Raw genomic sequence first — 16354 nt, 5'->3', positions numbered from 1 at the left:
CCTTCAGGATCGGCCGTTTTACACCATTTTGACACACACACAGAATATTGTGTTGTATGGCTATATAAACATGGAACTTACCAAAAGAAAGATTAGACTCCCGTCTTTCATCAGGGAAAAGAAAGTTTGTTTCTACCTTTTTCCATTCTTTAGTAATCAGCAGTAGCCACTTTGACACAAATATTTTTTGCTTTTGTTACTGCGTAAAAATCTAAACAGCGATACCAGCATAAACAACACAAAAAATGTGTTGTTTTCCATCAAAATAATAATTTATTTACAAATATAACACCATGAACTATTTACAATTTTCACATGTGGAACTGAACTGCATGTGCATGCGTTATACAATGCGTAACCCTCCGCACGCCACCCTCGTCTACACTTTCTCACTTCTCCCTTCCTGTCATGTGTGATTTTTCCGTCTATGATCCCTGCCGAGCTCCAATCAAATGCACTTCTGCCGCTTTTATGGCTTGAAATTGCTCCTAAAGTGACACCCATGAGTGGAGCGTTGCGTCATCATCTCTTTTTGCCTCGCACGCAAAAAAAACGTACAAATACGTTGTTGGGAATTGGGCGTTCGGGTTTATAAAAACGTCTAAATACGTCTTTGGTATTGAATGATTTAAAAATTGAAACATAATATTAAAAATGTCATGTTTTGAGGCACTATTATGTCATTTTTCCAACATATATTTTTAGAATTACAATTATTTTGATCAATTGTTACTCTTTTATTATTAATAATATAATATTATTAATTTAACAATAAAAAAAATGATTAATGATGTTTGCAGTGGTGTACAACTGGGGTCTCAAACCCACGGCCAGCGAGCCAATTGCGGCCCACGGGACCGTATTTTGTGGACTTACTGGACATCAACGTTTAGTGTTAATGTGGCCCGTGCCACACTGAACTCGCAGTGAGCTCGTCATACAGTGAAATGAACAAGGAGAGGTGAACACACAAATAAACATGTAACAAGTAAGTAAACACACTTAGGACAACTACTACTACTATTGGGAATAATAAAAGGCAAGTTCTTTAACTCTAAACACACAACTCTGCAGGCACACTCCCAGCGGGGTTTTATGTCTTTATTGGGAATAGAACCTCCCGCGGAGGGTTACGTAGATAAATAGGATAAGTCATACCTCAGTGTGATGCAGTGCAGTTGCACACCACTGCAAACTACAACCACAGTAGTAAACAAACAATAAATTAAAGAAATAAAGCGTAGCCGCATGTTTCCTCGACACAACTGTGATTTGTTTCGAGTGATACACAAGCATGCAATCCCCTTGATGGCCTGACAAAGCTAAACATAGCATGGGAACTTTGCATCCTGTGTTGTTGGACTTGAAAGGCTGTCTCTGTTGGGACAATGCGGTCATGAATCCCCGTTGCACGGCAGCCACGCCTGTCTTTCTCTTCTTTCTCTGATGGCAGTTTTCTCATACATGCAGACAATAGGGTATTAAAAGATGTCAGGAAAAGACACCCAACCGCCCGCCCTCCCGCAGTCATGAGCTTGCGTTCTGCAATTTTTGACATTCCATAGGCGTCTCACATAGTGAAGATTTTGTGTGTTTTTAAGGCCGTATAAATGTGCCGCGTCTCTTTCTGTAAACGCCACACGCGCTTCGTTCTTGTCTGTTTATTCAGCAGGGTCGCGCCACTGAGCTGCAGGCTGGGGAGAAGTTAAAACAAACAGACTCTCGTGGAAATCTGTCCTACTGTCTAGGCTAGAAACACAAGTACATACTCCAAATTTCTGTTAAATGCCAAGAGCAGACGCAAATGGAAAGTTAGAGGATTTGCGGCAAGTGAGCAACGAAACCAGACATTCTAACCGAGTCTGCCCGCCACCTGTTTAGACTACGCTCTGTTGTGTGTGGGACTACAAAGATCCTAGGCAGGGCGTCTCCTCCTTTCCTCAAAAGTGTCCCAAATTGTCCCAATTGTTCACTTCCTATATCCAACATGCACGATGTACTTTATTCTTCTGTACAGTAAAAGGGAAAAAAAGTGTTTCCCCCCTCGCGTGTCGTTGTCCGGATCTATACCATTCTCTTGATCTTATCAAGGAATTAGAGCAGGGGTGTCCAAAGTGCAGCCCGGGGGCCATTTGCGGCCCGCGGCTGTGATTTTATCGGCCCGCAGCACAGTCTAAAAAATGCAATTTAACAAGTAACTTAAGAAAAACAACTAAGAGCAGCAGAAATGGGAAAATCAATCAAAAGTCAATATAGTTAGAAAAGAGTTGTAATCTAGCAAGGGAAAAAAAAGCCATGATTTCACAAGAATAAAGTAATAGTATGAGGAAAAATGTCATTTTAGTAGCATGAAGTTGAAAAAGAAAAGTGCTTTTTTCATTAAGTCAAAAACAATTAACAGAGTTGTAATTTTTGGAAACTTATGTTGGGGGGACATTTATAACATGGGGATAAAGTCAAAATATTAGGAGAAGAAAATATACAAAAATTGAAATATATTGAAAATTATACCAAAAAAGTCAAGAGCAGAAATTTTACAAGAGTAAAGTCAAAATATTAGAGAAAAAATAGTTGTCTAATTAGAAAAAAGAAAAAAGCAATTTTATGAGAATAAACTTCTCAAATGAGGAAAAATATCATTTTAGTAACAGTGTTGAAATAAAGAAAAAATACATTCTTGTTTTAAAAGATTTAAAGAGAAAATTTACAAGAGGAAAGCTGAAATGAAATAGTTGAAAAAAAACCAAACAGCAGAAATGGAAAGAAAAGCTGTAATTTTACGGGCATAAAGTCAAACTATTAAGAAAAAATGTCATAATCGAATGAAGAACAAAAGTTTTATTTTTAAAAGAATAAACTCGTATTATTATGGAAAAAACTTCATTTTAGTAGCATTTAACCTATATTACAAAGATGAAATGCATTTTTTCCTTGAGCTACAGTATATACAGCTTCTTAGCATATCTCTGTGTTGGTTTACACAATGTCAAAGTGGCCCTTGCATCCTTTCATTTTTCAGTATGTGGCCCTTGCTGGAAAAAGTTTGGACACCCCTGAATTAGAGCATGCATAAGAGTCCCTCCAAACAGCCCTGTTCAGAGCAGCTGTGCGTCAGTTAATACATGTGGAAGTCCTGCATTATAACAATGAACGTTGTGTTCACAGACGTGCTCAGCCAACTACACCTTCATCCCGTACATGGTGACGCCACACAACAAGGTATACTGCTGCGAAAGCAGCCTGATGAAGGGCCTCACTGAGCTGATGCAGCCCAGCTTTGAGATGCTGCTGGGGCCCATCTGCATGCCCCTCCTGGACCGCTTCATCCAGCTACTGAAGGTGTCGCAGGCCAGCTCCCAGTAAGTATTATACTTTGGCATTCTTGTTGAAAGTGGCAATGTTGCTGAGACGCTGTGACGAAAGCCGTGCAGTGAAGCGATCAAACATCCTGTTTGGCTGTTTGGGTGCTTAGTAGCCATTTAGTAACAAACCCTGCAGTTTCAGGTGAGAATCTGAGAACCAGGAAGCAAATAAGGGGAAAAACATTCAACCCTGCTTTCTTGAACAGGGAGTTTCTACTAGAGACGGTAACATGATGGCAGTGTGTGCAGGTACACGGCACACATCTTATCTACTGCCAGGTTCCTTTAATCAACAAGGAAATCTAATTCAAGGAGTACAAGCAAGCAGGAGAAATAAGTACCAGTGCCTCATAAATAACAATGTTTCCCTCTTGTTTAATACAGCCAGTACTTTCGTGAAACCATCCTGAGTGAAATTCGTAAAGCTCGGGAGCTCTACACCGGAGCGGAGCTGTCTGCCGAGCTGGGTCGAATCCAACAGCGACTTGACAACGTGGAATGCCTCTCAGTCGACATCGTCATCAACCTGCTGCTGACCTATAGAGATATCCAGGTGAGGCTACTGTAACACGTACTCATATCTAGGTTGCTTCTGATGCTAGTGATCATGTTTGTTTGAGCCTCAATGAACAAATGTTGCTTCCTGTTATGCAGGCCTGCCAACATGTACTCATTTTTCCTACACAGCACACATTGTGATCCTGGAATACGCTTTTAGGCTTTGCTGCTCTCCAGGGACGCATTTTGCTGTGAATCGTTAAGGCTGTGATTGGTCAGCGTGCAGTACGTTATTTCCTGTGTGTGTATGAAACGCCTTCTCCTCCGATTTCGGATCTAAATTTGCAATAAAAATGACTGTGTGAACGCATCGTGTAGTTCCAGCCGCAAAATACTCACCTGCTCTCTTTAATTACCGTCGTTCGCTCGCTCCATGGGATGCTAACAAGCTAAATAATTGGCGATGACGTCATGCACTCAACGAGGGGCCATTTACAGCCTGTGGCTGTTTTTTTTTTATTTGCCAAAAAAAATATGTATATATAAAATATATATATATATTAAATATATATATATATATATATATATATATATATATATATATATATATATATAATAGATATATTTATGTATGTATACACACATATATACATATAATTAAAAAAAAACAACTAATAAACACAGAAAATGGATGGATAATTAATAAACAAACCCATAAAATTAAAGCCAAAAAACTGCAAAAATGGGAAAAATATTTTTTTTAGCCTCGTTTTGTTCCACACAAACGTTCACACTTACAGGTATCTCTGTTGTGATCATCAAGCATATTGAACAACACAGCATCAACAGAATCACCGTCGTAATAGCAGTGAGGGACAAACTGCTTCGCAACCAACATTTTAAAGCGCATGAAGAGGTACATAAAGCTGCTAGATGCCGACCACTGCCACTCGTTGTGTTAAACTACATCAGGAGTTTGCTCATAGCCTAATTTGCTTTCGTGGACCAAACAGGCAGCAAGTATAGGAGAGTGGTGAGTTGAAGTGAGGTGTTAATTGGAGCATTAACGGTACCGTGTAACGGTCACAACGGTAAGTGCGCTTGCACAAGAGCTGCATCGCGTTGACGTTTTTCGCCACAAAAATAATAATGTCAGTAAACACGGAGCTTTTTTGTCTCATTACGGGCGGATTTTGGAAGTGGCTCGTGCAGGTGTACCTAATGAAGAGACCCTTCCATTTTCAAAAGGTTCCTGTTGTGTTATTTACCTCGGAGTCTCGACATTGCCGTTTCAATTACTTACCAGCCCCTCCCACTCTGTGTGGCCGCCGCGCAGCCTCATGAAGGATTCATGGCGACGTGGAGCATTGAGGGCGCGCTCAATTATTCAGCATGCATTGGTTGTATAGTCGCTATGTCGGCGACATTCCGGCAACAACAACGTGATGGAGTAGCCATGCAATTGTTGAAGTGCGGCTGTTGTTGAGATAGATCATGCCCTTATTGTCCTCTAATGAGTGTCTTGGGTACGTTGCTGTGTAGGACTATGAATCAGTCGTGAAGCTGGTGGAGACTCTGGAGAAGCTTCCGACCTTTGACCTTGTGGCACATCCTCATGTAAAGTTCCACTATGCCTTTGCACTGAATCGGTGAGTTGACTACTCTACAGCTACCAGATGAAAGCTCAAAATAAAAAAAAAATCACTATATGAACAAAAGTATTGGGCCAGCTGCTCAACAGGAAATGGTTCCTCTGCAGTTAGTGAGGTTCGACGCCTTAGTCTATGTTCTCGTCCATGGGTGGGCAAAACTTTTGACTCGCGGGCCACATTGGGTTAAACCATTTGGCCGAAGGGCCGTGGATTTGTGGGTGGTCATCAAAGGGAACGGCGGTGCAACAGAACGAGAACGCAACGCATCCACAGCAAGTTAACGCATCACACAAATCAAGTGCTACCACCACCCGGGTGATAAACAGCAGCTAAGCAGTAAACATAACACGTAACTTAATCTGTTATTTACAGGTGCCGCAAAGCATGCTGGGTAGTCTAGTGCCAAATGCCACGGCAGAATGTTGGGAGAGAGAGTGCTAAAAGCTACCTAGCATGCCTTGCGGCAGGACTATATGGGTGTAATTTTGCCATGGGTATTTTGCGTAGATATTTATTAGCATGCACACATGGTGCAGAAGGTAGGTTACGTTGTGCGTCACGTTTGTTGACGTGTTGCTTGGATCGCCTTTTTGGACAAGCTACAGGTAAAATGTATAAAAAAGGAATTTGGAAACGCCCGGTGGGCCAGATTAAGACGTTTTGCTGGCCCGATGTGGCCTGCGGGCCGCAGTTTGTCCACCCTTGGTCTAGATGATCCTAAAGGCGTTTGGTGAGCTTCTGCGCAAGTTCTTCCACACCAAACTCACCCAGCAATGCCTGTATGGACGTTGGAACCCTTTCCCAAAATGTTCCCACAAAGCTGGAAGCATTGAATTGTCCAAAATGTGAGATTTAAGAAGACTGTGGCAATACATTTGTCCATATTGCCTTTTATCAATAAAGTCTTAAGATAAAGCAACACTATGTGATTCTAAAAAGAAATTAAAGGCAGCTTCATGAGTGTGTTAATTGTACACTGGCCTCTAATAATAACAGTAGCATCTCTACCATTGCTATTGGGACACCAGAGATAACACTGGTGGACCAGCCAGGACGCCACTCCTCAGTTTGTTCAGAGTTGTGTGCAGTGCATGTACAAACTGCTCACTAAAATGATCAGACAAGATTTATTTCGAGACATTACGTTATATCACAGACATGTTTTTTTACTCATAAGGATACGCATACCAGCCAAAAGTATAGAGACGCTTTGTCATGTTATTCAATGAGGAAGTGTGCCCAAACTTTCGACTGCGATTTGATATGCTGAAAATCATTTAAAAAGTTCAAAATCAGAACTATGTGTATCTGACTTGGGATAATTGTCTATTTCTTTCCTCCAATTGCTCTTGTGCAACCATTTTTCGTTCCTTCTTGACTACTTGCTGCACCATGTAACTTCCTCAAACTATCTGGCTGACAATGTGAAAGTGAAAGCAACTGCGCTGCACTTGTCATCTCAGATGTGTGGAGGGAAGCAACTCGGGTAAAAAAAAGACAAAATACAAGTCAGGACATCCGCATTAATTATACCAGACGAAGAACTGGTGTTGTTTGTAATTTTATGACTGTGCTTAATGTTTTCTTGGATTTTAATTACACGTAGACTTTATGAACACAGTGTAGAAATGATCATTTGTATTGGTTGCATTAATGTAGCAGCTCTGAGCCCCCGCCCACCCATTATCAGCAGCTCTCCCTGTGGTTGTGGTGGCGCGAAACAGTAGTGACGCGTGCAGGGCTGCAATTTGGCAGCAGTAAAACAAGTATTTCTGTACGGTGCCAAGATAACCGTGTGCTGGCTCCTTCTGACTAGCCCCTTACCAGGAAATGTTGTTGTATTTGCATACTCAAGGCGAACACGGGCAGATGTTGCGTGACAAATTCCAACCTGATACAGTTCCAACAATATTCCAGCAATATGCTACATCTTCAATCATCAGATTATGCAAGATCAATATATTTTGATCAGTCATTCTAAAAACAATAAAATACTGAAGTTTGTCATGGTTGGAATCAGCTGCATGTCCCGGCAATTTGCCATTCTAAATAACAATAATTTCATTTTTTACTTGTGTACTTGGGAATAAAAATATTGAAAACTACCTAATAAAGTTGATATTTGATTTGAAATCAGAATAAGGAATCGTTTTTGTTGTTTTGGTGTGCAGTATTTCCTCCAGAGTATCAGTCGCATCAGTCAAAAAATGGGCCATGAAGAGGGGAAAAAACATACTGTATGTGAGTCACATTGGACTATAAGTTGCATTTATTTAGAAATGTATTTCACAAAATACAAGCCCAAGAACAGACGTTTCATCTGGAAAGGCAAGGTATTCAACTACACAATAGCACACAACAGCAGCAGGCTGAATGGGTGTCCGGTATGTTAACGTAACATATTAACAGTTGTTGTACTCCACAATAGCATAAAGAACATACCTGGGAGGTTGGATAGGCTACATTTACATAACAAGCCAGTGAGTCCAACAAGCAAGCAAGCAAGTTCACCAATCTCTCGATCTCATTGCACATCATTGAATGGCAGGAGCAGCTTAGTTGTCACCAGCAATGTTCACTCTTCGGTTCAGGTCAGTCAGTATGAATTAAACATTTACAAACGTGTTAAATTTAAGTCGCACCTGACCATACGTCGCAGGGTCAGCCAAACTATGCAAAACAAGCGTGACTCATAGTCCGTAATATTTATAATTGACCTTTTAGCCAACGCGGCATACATTTGCTAGCCAATAAGGACATATTCTGCAAAAACAAAAAATGCACCGTACATGCTAAACATGCAAAACTCATTTGTAACCTCATGACCACCAATATTGTAGCCCACTAAAAGAGACGCTCTGAGAATGCCAGGGCAATGACAGAGAGACTTGTCTCTTTATTACCAGCCAGAATAAAAAATACTTGAATGTAAGTTCATTTCACATTGTTGCTTTAAGAGGGTTTTGGTGTTTTAAGAGAAAGAAAGTACCAGCACTTCATTCTGACGAACATTGTGTGCGTAGGAGGAACCAGCCAGGCGACAGACAGAAGGCGCTGGACATTATGCTGCCCCTAGTGGAGGCTGATGAGCAGGTGGCCTCAGACATCTACTGCCTAGTGGGGAGGATCTACAAGGACATGTTCCTGGAGTCTCACTTCGCCGATACGCAAAGTAGAGACAGCGGCACACACTGGTGAGAGAATCAGCAAGGACGTCTTTGTATGCGTGTGCGTGTATCACCAGACAAGCCATACTGTCAGATCAGGGAACTTCCTCAGATGAATCGCACCATCCCCATTCCTGTTGGCCACAAGGCTGTCAATTCTTCTTCTGTCACCATCTGTTAGTTTTTTTTCTCCAAATGTCACTCAATTAGCACAGAGTTAGGTACAGGCCCCTAGGGAAGTGACAGGAAGAAAAGCTCTGAGGCTCGCGTGGGGAGAAGACTGTTGATTTGCATCACGAATATATGACAACCTGTCATTTTCAGACTTTTTTTTGTATTAATATGGTATTTTACATAAACTGTGGGTTAAGTGCTAAAACTATACAATTTGAATAAAATTGGTTAAAAACAATCACCTTTGCGTGGCCGCGCTTAGCAGCTAACTACCCACTATTTGTCAGATCATCACGCACCACTATAAAGCTTCCTGTATGGAATACGGGCGTCCACAGTGCGGCCCCGGGGGCCATTTGTAGCCTGCTGCTATTTTGTTTTTTTATTGGCCTCTGGCACAGTCTAAAAATAGTCAAAATATGAAATAATAATAGATCGATATTAAAAAATTTTTTAAAAAAAAATAGTAATCTAACAAAAAAAATATTTTACAAGAATAAGAAGAGGGAAAATAACATTGAAAATAAAAATTGCGTAATTTAAAAAAAATTGTAATATCATGAGAAACAAACAAAAAGTTGTAAGTTTTGGAAAATTAGGTAGCGTAAGAAGGTCTAATGTTCGGAGTAAAGTCAAAATATTAAGGGAATAAAGTCTAATATTACGAGAAGAAAATTTACAAAGATTATTAAGACAGTTAAAATATTTGAAAAATGTAAATAAAAATAGCAAAAACGGGGGAAAAAAAGCATTTCCACCTACTGTATAATCACAGGAATAAAGTCATAATTACAAGAAGAAAATTTGCAAAAGAAAGTTGAAATAGTCAACAGCAGAAATGGAAAAAATTGCTGTAATTTTCTGAGAATAAAGTCAAAATATTAAGAGAAAATAGTCGAATACTAACGAGAACAAATTTCGCAATTTTTCGAGAATAAATTCGTAATACAATGTGGGAAAATAATGCAATTTTTAAAAGTATTTAAAAAAATGCTTTAAAAATATCAGTGGCCCTCGCATTCTTACATTTTTCAGCACATGGCCCTCGGTGGAAAAAGTTTGGACACCCCTGCTTTAAAACATCACATTTCTGTCTTTTCACAAGGCAAAAGACATTTAACAGAAAACACTTCTATGTTCTTTCCGTGACGCAAGCTGATGTAAGCTAACTCAATAGCAAAGCGAGGGAAAAAAAGAACCTCATCAAATTACTGATTGCCGTTCGGTGAAAATTGCTTTCAAGATCTCATATGTGTCGAATGAACGTGCCGCGGCCGTGTCCCATCTGGCTGTTATTGGCCTGTCACAGCAAGCCAGAGGTTCTTAATAACCTTCATTCCCTCAGATGCGCACTTTACTCAGTAGATAAATGTCCATGTTGCTGTCGTTGTGTACCCCCAACTCAATATTTCTTCTAATTGCAATCTCCAACTTGGAAGTGTTTCAGGGAAGCCGTGTGTTATTTCAGATGAGAGCTGCTTGGGGAATTTTAGATGACGCATTTCTTGGAAGAAGCGTGTTTATTAAAGTTATTTGTCCTCATCCTTTGAGGTTTAAAATGGGCTTTGAGTCGGAGCCAACACTGCACTCTGGTATCAACTATGCCGTTCTGCTGCTGGCTGCTGGACACCAGTTTGAAACTTCCTTTGAGCTTCGCAAAGTGGGTGAGTGGAAATGTGTGTACATTGAAAATGTCAAAAAGATCATTGTATGATTGTCCTTCCTCATGAGCCCTTTTTATGCTTAAATTGGACATTTTTCCCATCATTTTTCTGGTTTACTATTCTGTATAAACAGCACTGATGTTGAATGGCAGTCATCCCAGCGATATTCCAAGTTCAATACTAGCAAAGCTGTAACAGAGGCAGGATGGCGTCCGTGTAAAGGAATGCCGTAAGGGTCCAAGGATAGGGGTGTTAATACGATATACCAATGGTTTGGTTTGGCTGCGGCACCCACCATCACCCTCAATTACCCCTTTTCCACCGTGGCTGGTTCGGAGCTTTTCGGAGCTCCAGACTTCCCAGTTTCCGGCCACCTCTTCCAGTTGCAACGGGAGGACACCGAGGCGTTCCCAGGCCAGCTGTGAGACATAATCCCTCCAGCGTGTCCTAGGTCTGCCCCAGGGCCTTCTCCCGGACCTCCTCACCAGGGAGACGTCCTGGAGGCACCTCAACTGGCTCCTCCCGATGTGAAGGAGCAGCGGCTCTACTCTGAGCTCGTCCCGGATGACCGAGCTCCTCACCTTATCTCTTAGGGTGAGTCCAGCCACCCTACGGAGGAAACTCATTTCATCCGCCTGTATCCGCCATCTTGTTCTTTCCAAAGCTCATGGCCGCAGGTGAGGGTGGGAACATAGATCGATTGGTAAATTGAGAGCTTTGCCTTCCGGCTCAGCTCTGCGGTACGTCAATTTGTGGGACAGTAAACGTTTCAAAACGCACCTGCGTTGTTTTGTGACTCGATTAAGTAAAAATGTATGAGTCCTGTCATATTTTTTCATTGTACTTTTCTTACAATTAATGTTAAAATCTCCGCTCATCTCGTGCACCGTCTCGTCTTGTGAGTTGTATTTATTTGTAATTTGTGTTAACCATGTAAATTGGGTGACACGTTATCTTAGAAATGAAAGACGACTTCAGTTTCTTTAGCGGGCCATGTACTGTAAATCACCTAGAGTGGCCCTTTGGGTAGGCTCAGCTGTGGTCACTGGTATTGCGTACGACGTCAGCCCCGTATCTCGTGATCTGATTGCAGAATGCTGTCACTGTGTGAAAGCGCACCGTGTCGCGGCAACATCCCGTATACCTGGGCTGCGTGTAAAAGGCACAGAAACCTTCTACTCTAGCTCTCATGGTGCAATTCTGATCTCAAGGTGTAAAATGCCTCATAGCGAGACCGTTTTGAACTCCCGCTTGAGTTACCAAATTTGGTTCCTCGCTCAATAAAAGGCTAATGTTTACTTTCATTGCTCACTGTCAAGCGCAGCAGAGCGGCATCAGGGGCTGAAAAGCTCAGAGGTGCTCAGGAATGCCAGAAACAGAGCAGGCGGGGCTTTAGGAATCAGCCTGCAGCTCTTTAGATTAGCCCCGCCCCTTAGCCTTCTTAAAGCCTGCTTATCACGATGACTTCCCCCCCCTTAACCATTGTTTAGGTTTATTTGCTGCAGACCAAGGGAACAGCAACTCCCAGAAGCATTCCTTGTTTCACATTGTGTGTAAATGCTTGCTGGGCAAAAAGGCCAACGATAGAAATCATCAAGGGTTATTATGATGTCTATATATCACAGCATATTATAGCAAGCTGAACACTACATACAATACATCAGAGCATTCTGTCTGAACGCTCACTAGGTTCTTAGGTTTGCACTGTTGTCACCACACCCCAAAAATCACAATGCCAACCTCGTTGCAGGTGTGAAGCTGAGCAGCCTGCTGGGAAAAAAGGGCAGCTTGGACAAGCTGCAGAGTTACTGGGATGTGGGCTTCTTCCTGGGCGCCAGCATACTGGCCTGCGACAACACCAGGGTCATCCAGGCGTCCGAGAAGCTATTCAAACTCAAAGCACCCATCTGGTGAGAAGACACCATGAGACCTTTTTGAGATTAGAATTTGCCAAAAAGGCACTTTTAGACCCCATCCATCTGCAGGAGGTGTGTGTGTGATTTATAGCGTGCTCCTCTCTCCGCTGAGAGCTCGGTTGCCATCTGCGGCCCGTCTGCAAGCATTCGGTGTAATTTCTGGATGGAGAAAATAAATATTGCAAGGAGCTCAACTGGCTTATTTGAGGAACACCGCCTTCGTGTACTCAAATGGAGCAGCATTGTGTCCGCATTTAGAAAATTAAAATCTGTTGGCAGGCCACTATCTGCCACAATGGATGGACAGTTTTGCTGCGCTATGTAGTTTCCTGCTAAATTATATGTGTATTAATTATTTCTATAAAATATATTTTCTTGTATTATCTTTTGGTAATATATGTATAATAATCTTGTTGTTATTTATTATAATCTATTGATATTTGTTTATTTCTTTCCTATATTGACATTATTGTACATTATTTTCATGGCATGTAAATGTAATGGACTGCAATGGACATTTCATTTAAGAGATGTAGAAAAGATTGTGCCTTTTAGCATTCATTTAACAATTATTTGGTATTGTAGCTATTGCAGTGGTCTAGAACTACATGCAGTTCAATACAATAAGCACATTATTAAATGTAAACCTCATTTTCACATCTGGTCGACTTCAGGTATCTTCGGTCCCTGGTGGAGACCATACTGATCTATCAGCATTTCAAGAAGCCCGGTGTAGAACAGCCAGCCCCCAAACAAGAACTGGTGGACTTCTGGATGGACTTTCTAGTAGAGGCCACCAAAAAAGATGTCTCCTCTGTGCGATTTCCTGTAAGTTAGTCCAACCAAGGGCCCAAAAAATCCATGTCTTGCCAACGTCTGGGAAAACCAATGATGTGGTGCATAAAAGTGGTTTTATTCCTTCCCCGAGGTGTTGATACTGGAGCCCACTAAAGTGTACCAGCCTTCATATTTGTCCATAAACAAAGACGTGGATGACAACACGGTGTCCATCTGGCACGTCGCTCCTGACGACAAGGTCTGTCTTCCAGTTAGCATATTTTATTTGCTTTTTTTTGGTCATTTTTTGTGGAAAAAATGAATACAGTATGTACATTTTTACCGTAATACTACCTGCATAGCATAGCATTGCATGCACTTGGCTACATGTTTAGAGTGTTGCATTGCAATCACAAATTACAATATATGATAGAGTAAAAAAACATGGCCAAATGGTGTTTGTTTTTTATGTTTGACTAGATGCCACACTGTGATAAAATACACTGGCAGTCAAAAGTTTGCTTGCTGATGCTATTGAATGAGAAAGCATGTCCAGAGTACTCTTTTGCTTTCTTGCGCTGCATCGAATGTAAACATGCAACGTCAGCTCGACTCACCACAAATTCCTTATACAGTCTTTCTGTGCGCTTCCTGAAGGTAATGACATTAAATAACCGCTAATGTGTTTCACGAATATAACGTCAATCATCATATTCTGGATAACATTACAAATGTTCCACTATAACAACGCAGCTTTCAGCATACTCTATTCTACACAGGACGCAGGCAGTGATGTATCATCTGCCGGAAGCGCTGGTGATGTTTTAATCAATACATTATTATATGGTTGCGTCCTGCAGAACAAGGGGATACATGAGTGGAACTTCAGCGCTACGTCCGTGCGAGGCGTCAGGTCAGTGACTGTGTGGGATGAATACATAAAAGAAGTAGAAACATGAATTTACTGTCAAAATGAGAGGGAAAGACTCAATAGACACAACATTAGGTACACTTCTGCTCTGTTTTGATTGTGCTGGTGTGCTATTTTAAGAAATGTGTGCATGCACAGTACATGTGTGTGGTTGCCAAAGCACTGCAAGAAGCATTACATTTAATGGGCAGGCACACGTGTACATTATTACCACTTAACCTTGAAATGCCAGCCATTAATAGGACTGCTGTAGCCGGTTAGTATGATTTTTGCTCTGTTTCCACGAATCTCAGAGGAATTTAGTGTCAGCACGGAGAAATGGAGGGCCTCGCTCACATGTTGCTAGGGAACGACTCATTCTAGGAGCCCACTCAGCCTGCAGTGAGACTAAATAACAGCTAACCAAGCACATGTACTGTACATTCACTCAGTAACTCTGACCCACTTGCAGCCCAGCGCATGAAAGTTTGCACATAACCGGTGAATGGAAGCCTCTTTGCTTTTCAGACCAGTCATTATAATGCATCTTTTTGCCTGCGTATCAGCGAGAGCATTATGCTGCCTTTTAGCGCATCTGCTTATTGAGATGAAAGTCCCTTCGTTCTCTGTGTGACTCATGTCTGCTCTCACGGCATTATGTCCACCGTCTCTCCTCAGCATCTCCAAGTTTGACGAGCGCAGTGCTTTTCTCTACGTCCTTCACAATGCAGAGGACTTCCAGATCTATTTCTGCACCGAGATGCACTGCAAAAGGTGTGCTTTCCCTCCACCTCTCACTGCTATTTGGTTATTTTAACTGAAGGATGTTTCCGATAAAACTAGGGATGTCCGATATTGGCCGATATTTGCCGATATTGTCCGATATTTGATATTTTTGCCGAAATTTAACCGAAATTGTATAAGCCGATATTGTCCAACTCTCAATTTCCGATTCTTATATCAACCGATACCGATATGTGTCATATCATGTAATGGAATTAACACATTGTGTTGACCCACAATATTGTTTTAGACATTTTAGACGCTTCTCTTGAAGATGAATAAACTATCTATCTATCTGTCTGTCTATCTACGTGTCTATCTACCTACCTACCTACCAACCAACCAACCGTACTTCTGTTTCTAGGTCATGAGGTTGTTGTAGCCACTTAGCTATTGCTAAAGAATTGTTGCTTATTGTTGAGTTGAGTTGAGAGTAAACTGATTGGGACGTGACGAAGTACTTCCATGTACTGGCGCCACTGGATGCCTTTATATATAGCAGTTTATTATTATCGGTTTTCATTACAGGGAAAAACCCGATACCGATATCAACCGTTATTACATTTTTAAGGCCAAATCGATGAGCCGATATTATCGGACATCCCTAAATAAAACACTGAATTTCAGCAACATATTTCTTTATCTTCGGAAGGGTCGATAATATAGAAATGAAACTTCAATATACTTAAGAGTAGTATAGATTGTGCCAGTATAGATTGACAGTCCACTGAAAATGCCTCAACACAAACCCTAAATAGCTGGCAACACGAGTGAGTACACCTCACTGTGGACAAATTGTATTTAAAGTTCACCACTGTTATTTACCACAACCTTAATCCTCTTGGGCATGGAATTCACCAGAGATGCACACGTTGTTACTGGAGTCCTCTTCCAATCCTCCATAATGACGTCACTGGTGGAGCTGGTGGATGCTCGACACCTTGCACCCTGCACCTTCCTTCCCCACAGGTGCTCAGCTGGGTTCCCGTGTGGAGGGGACATACTAGGCCACTCCATCATCTTCCTCAGCAAGGCACTAATCATCGTGGAGTTGAGTTTGGGCTCGTTATCATGTTGGAAACCTGACATGTGGCCCAATTTCTCCCAATGAGGGATCATGCTCTGCTCCACAGTGTCAGAGTACATGTTAGAAATCACGATTCCCTCCCATTAGCCACAGCTCCCTGGTGTCAGCAGCATTCGTGCAGCCCCAAACCGTGACACCATCACTGTAGACAAAGCACAGTTATCAGGGTGCTTACTTGTGTTGCCAGCTATTTAGACAGTAATTGCTGTGTGTTGAGATAGTAAATCTGCGATACAAGCTAAGCTGTACACCGCCTACTTGAAAGGATGTCCATGTTTCATTTCCATCGTCCCTTGAGAAGATATACTGTAATAAAATGCGCTGAAATGTACTCAGCTGAACTGTAATGAAGCCATTTATTACT

General features: G+C 41.6%; 1 protein-coding gene across 2 annotated transcripts in view; it reads left to right on the top strand.

Moving 5' to 3' along the window:
• Positions 1 to 16354, top strand: part of map3k5 (mitogen-activated protein kinase kinase kinase 5) — a 58383-nt gene that overhangs the window by 26029 nt on the left and 16000 nt on the right. For both annotated transcript variants that reach the window (XM_054762120.1, XM_054762119.1), the window contains exons 4-13: positions 3166 to 3359; positions 3747 to 3915; positions 5403 to 5509; positions 8536 to 8706; positions 10405 to 10517; positions 12268 to 12427; positions 13108 to 13261; positions 13362 to 13469; positions 14071 to 14123; positions 14799 to 14894. In XM_054762120.1, coding sequence (XP_054618095.1) covers positions 3166 to 3359; positions 3747 to 3915; positions 5403 to 5509; positions 8536 to 8706; positions 10405 to 10517; positions 12268 to 12427; positions 13108 to 13261; positions 13362 to 13469; positions 14071 to 14123; positions 14799 to 14894 — 1325 coding nt within the window. The remainder of the gene's footprint in view (positions 1 to 3165; positions 3360 to 3746; positions 3916 to 5402; positions 5510 to 8535; positions 8707 to 10404; positions 10518 to 12267; positions 12428 to 13107; positions 13262 to 13361; positions 13470 to 14070; positions 14124 to 14798; positions 14895 to 16354) is intronic.

The sequence above is a fragment of the Dunckerocampus dactyliophorus genome, chromosome 19, assembly GCF_027744805.1.
Source record: "Dunckerocampus dactyliophorus isolate RoL2022-P2 chromosome 19, RoL_Ddac_1.1, whole genome shotgun sequence".
In the NCBI taxonomy this organism is placed as follows: Eukaryota; Metazoa; Chordata; class Actinopteri; order Syngnathiformes; family Syngnathidae; genus Dunckerocampus; species Dunckerocampus dactyliophorus.
The sequence above is the reverse complement of the archived record's forward strand: the minus strand, read 5'-3'. Positions and strand labels throughout refer to the sequence as shown.